This window comes from Impatiens glandulifera, chromosome 6 (genome assembly GCF_907164915.1).
Source record: "Impatiens glandulifera chromosome 6, dImpGla2.1, whole genome shotgun sequence".
Classification (NCBI taxonomy): domain Eukaryota; kingdom Viridiplantae; phylum Streptophyta; class Magnoliopsida; order Ericales; family Balsaminaceae; genus Impatiens; species Impatiens glandulifera.
In genome coordinates this window covers 46,591,409-46,594,052 of record NC_061867.1, presented here as the reverse complement: position 1 = coordinate 46,594,052, position 2,644 = coordinate 46,591,409, and the positions used below count along the sequence as shown (strand labels likewise).

The 2,644-nt window shown below is 39.3% G+C and overlaps 1 protein-coding gene across 1 annotated transcript; it reads left to right on the top strand.

Moving 5' to 3' along the window:
* The first annotated feature begins 399 nt into the window (after nucleotides 1-399).
* LOC124942775 (pectinesterase-like) lies at nucleotides 400-2,314 on the top strand. Its single transcript, XM_047483331.1, has 2 exons — nucleotides 400-1,432; nucleotides 1,629-2,314. Exons 1-2 carry the CDS (start codon nucleotides 400-402, stop codon nucleotides 2,312-2,314), a joined length of 1,719 nt encoding a protein of 572 aa, XP_047339287.1.
* Nucleotides 2,315-2,644: the final 330 nt, after the last annotated feature.

Sequence of the window (2,644 nt, the reverse complement as noted above, 5' to 3'; positions counted from 1 at the left end):
GAGCCTCCAATAGTTTATCGAACTCATAGATCCAACAACTCACCGATTTACCCGATCGAATCACAACAACAATATTCTAAATAATACACATTGGAGTTTGTAATTTCTTTTAAAAAATGAATTTAATTACTTTTTATTGTCATTCTCTCCTTGTAAACAATATAATTAGAATTAACATAGAATTAACACATAATAATTTTAAATTGAAAATTGAATTTATTGGTCCAACATGATAAGCACTCCTTTGTTACATCTCTTACATGGACTATTAATTAAAGTTGGCAAATATATCATGCAATACTGCTAAGCACGTTTCCTTATCTTTAATCATATCCCATTCATATAAATATGTCTAACCATTATAACTTTTCAAATAAAACTTCTTCTACTAATTTGAAAATGGCATCCGCTAGCCCTTATGGAAAGGTCAACCCAATGGATCAAGAAAAGTTAAATCACCAAAGAAAGAGCAAAAAGAGAATCATCATGATATCCATATCCGCCTTTCTCCTTGTTGGAGTTGTGGTTGGAGCCGTGGTTGGTACAACCGTCGGTAGGTCAAAAGACTCTACCGACGATGACCAAAAACCTCAAGTCTCCGCCGCCATCAAGGCGGCGTGTGAGGTCACACTCTACCCTAATACTTGCATAGGAAGTCTTTCATCGAAATCCAACTCAACTCAACAAAATTTCACTCCAGAGGATATTTTCAAGTGGGCGGTACAAGCGGCGGTTGAGGAACTCACTTCGGCCTCTACACACTTCATCCCCGAGGCTTCCGCAGACAATTTCACAACCGCCGCTTTCGCCAATTGTCGCGAGCTCCTCGACCTAGCGCTCGACCACTTAAACGACACGTTGTCATCAGCCGACGAAATAACCTCTCTCGACTCCGCAGTTGAAGACTTGCTCACGTGGCTCAGCGCTGCCGGGACATACCAAGAAACATGCATGGATGATTTCGGCGATTCTTTAAATGACACCATATCGAACTACCTCAAGATGTCGTCGGAGTTAACTAGCAACTCATTGGCTATGGCTAACCAATTCTCAAAATTCGTGAAGGGGTTCAATTTGGGACGACGTTTGTTGGCAGACAATGGAAGCGACGACAATGTTTCGTCGATGCCGGATTGGTTTTCGAGGAAGGGGAGAAGTTTGCTTCAGTTGAATGGTATAAAGGCGGATGCTGTGGTGGCCAAGGATGGGTCGGGGAAGTATAAAACAATAAAGGATGCGATTAAGGCAGTTCCACAAAAGAGTAAGAAGAGGTTCGTGATCTATGTGAAGAAGGGTGTTTATAAGGAGAATGTTGAGATATCGAAAAATACATGGAATGTTATGATGATTGGTGATGGCATGACAGCAACCGTTGTCACCGGTAGTCGTAACGTAGTGGACGGAACTCCAACCTTTCAATCTGCAACTTTCGGTAAGTTTCAAGAAACATATATAGAGGGAACTAATTAAAGTCACAAATCTAATTTTAGCTAAAAATTCCTTAATTAACATTATTACAACATTAACAAACTACACTGAATTATAATATAAAACTATGACATGTTATTAATATAACATAAACTACGTTTCCTTACATTAGATCTAACCTATTAACAATCTCCATGCAGCGGTGAAAGGAAAGGGTTTCATAGCGCGAGACATGGGATTTCAAAACACCGCCGGATCAGCAAAGCATCAAGCCGTCGCTCTAATGTCAACTGCCGACCAGTCCGTCTTCTACCGATGTCGAATGGACGCTTTCCAAGATACCCTTTACCCTCATTCCAACCGCCAATTCTATCGCGAATGCGTAATCACCGGTACCGTTGACTTCATCTTTGGCAACTCCGCCGTCGTCTTTCAAAATTGCAACATTATTCCTCGGCTTCCCATGAAAGGCCAACAAAACACCATAACTGCCCAAGGCAAATCCGACCCAAATCAAAACACCGGCATAACTATCCAAGGAGGAACCCTAACTGCCGCCGGCGATCTCATTGGTAAATCGGTAAAAACATATCTTGGTAGGCCATGGAAGAATTACGCCACTACCGTTTTCATTCACACGAATATGGTGGGTAATTTGATCACTCCTGCCGGTTGGTTACCATGGGTTGGAAATTCGGCACCGGATACTATTTTTTACGTGGAATATCAAAATTCCGGAGTTGGTTCCTCTACGAAAAACCGGGTTAAGTGGAAGGGATTGAAGCTTCTTCCTGCTAATCAAGTTTCCAAGTTTACTGTTAATTCATTCATTGGTGGAAATAATTGGTTGCCAGCTACGGGCGTTCCATTTCTTCAAGGTCTATAAAGATCGAGTTTAAAAGGAAAAAAATCACCTTTTTTCAATTAATTTGATTCATAATTCTTCACACGGGAAATCAATAATGTTTTGAGTTCATTCTTGGGTTTTTATGTATTTTTTCTTTATTCATATAACTATATTAGTATAAAAAAAGGTTTTTTTTTTTTTTTTTTTTTTTTTTTTTTTTTTTTTTGTTGATATTGAAAAAAAAGAAGTTAGTATTGAGTAATATTAACCGCTTATAAAACGGTTGACATCCGTTGGTAAAATCTCCGTACACATTGCTTAAACATGAAATATCAACCCATTTTGAGGCAATTGTAAGTGCTCAATAAT

What these genes read in the sequence shown, in the direction of transcription:
- LOC124942775 (XM_047483331.1), top strand. Translation starts at nt 400, where the DNA reads ATGGCATCCGCTAGCCCTTATGGAAAGGTCAACCCAATGGATCAAGAA. An exon ending in CTTTCAATCTGCAACTTTCG is followed by an intron (nt 1,433 to 1,628) that starts GTAAGTTTCAAG and finishes ATCTCCATGCAG; the next exon opens with CGGTGAAAGGAAAGGGTTTC.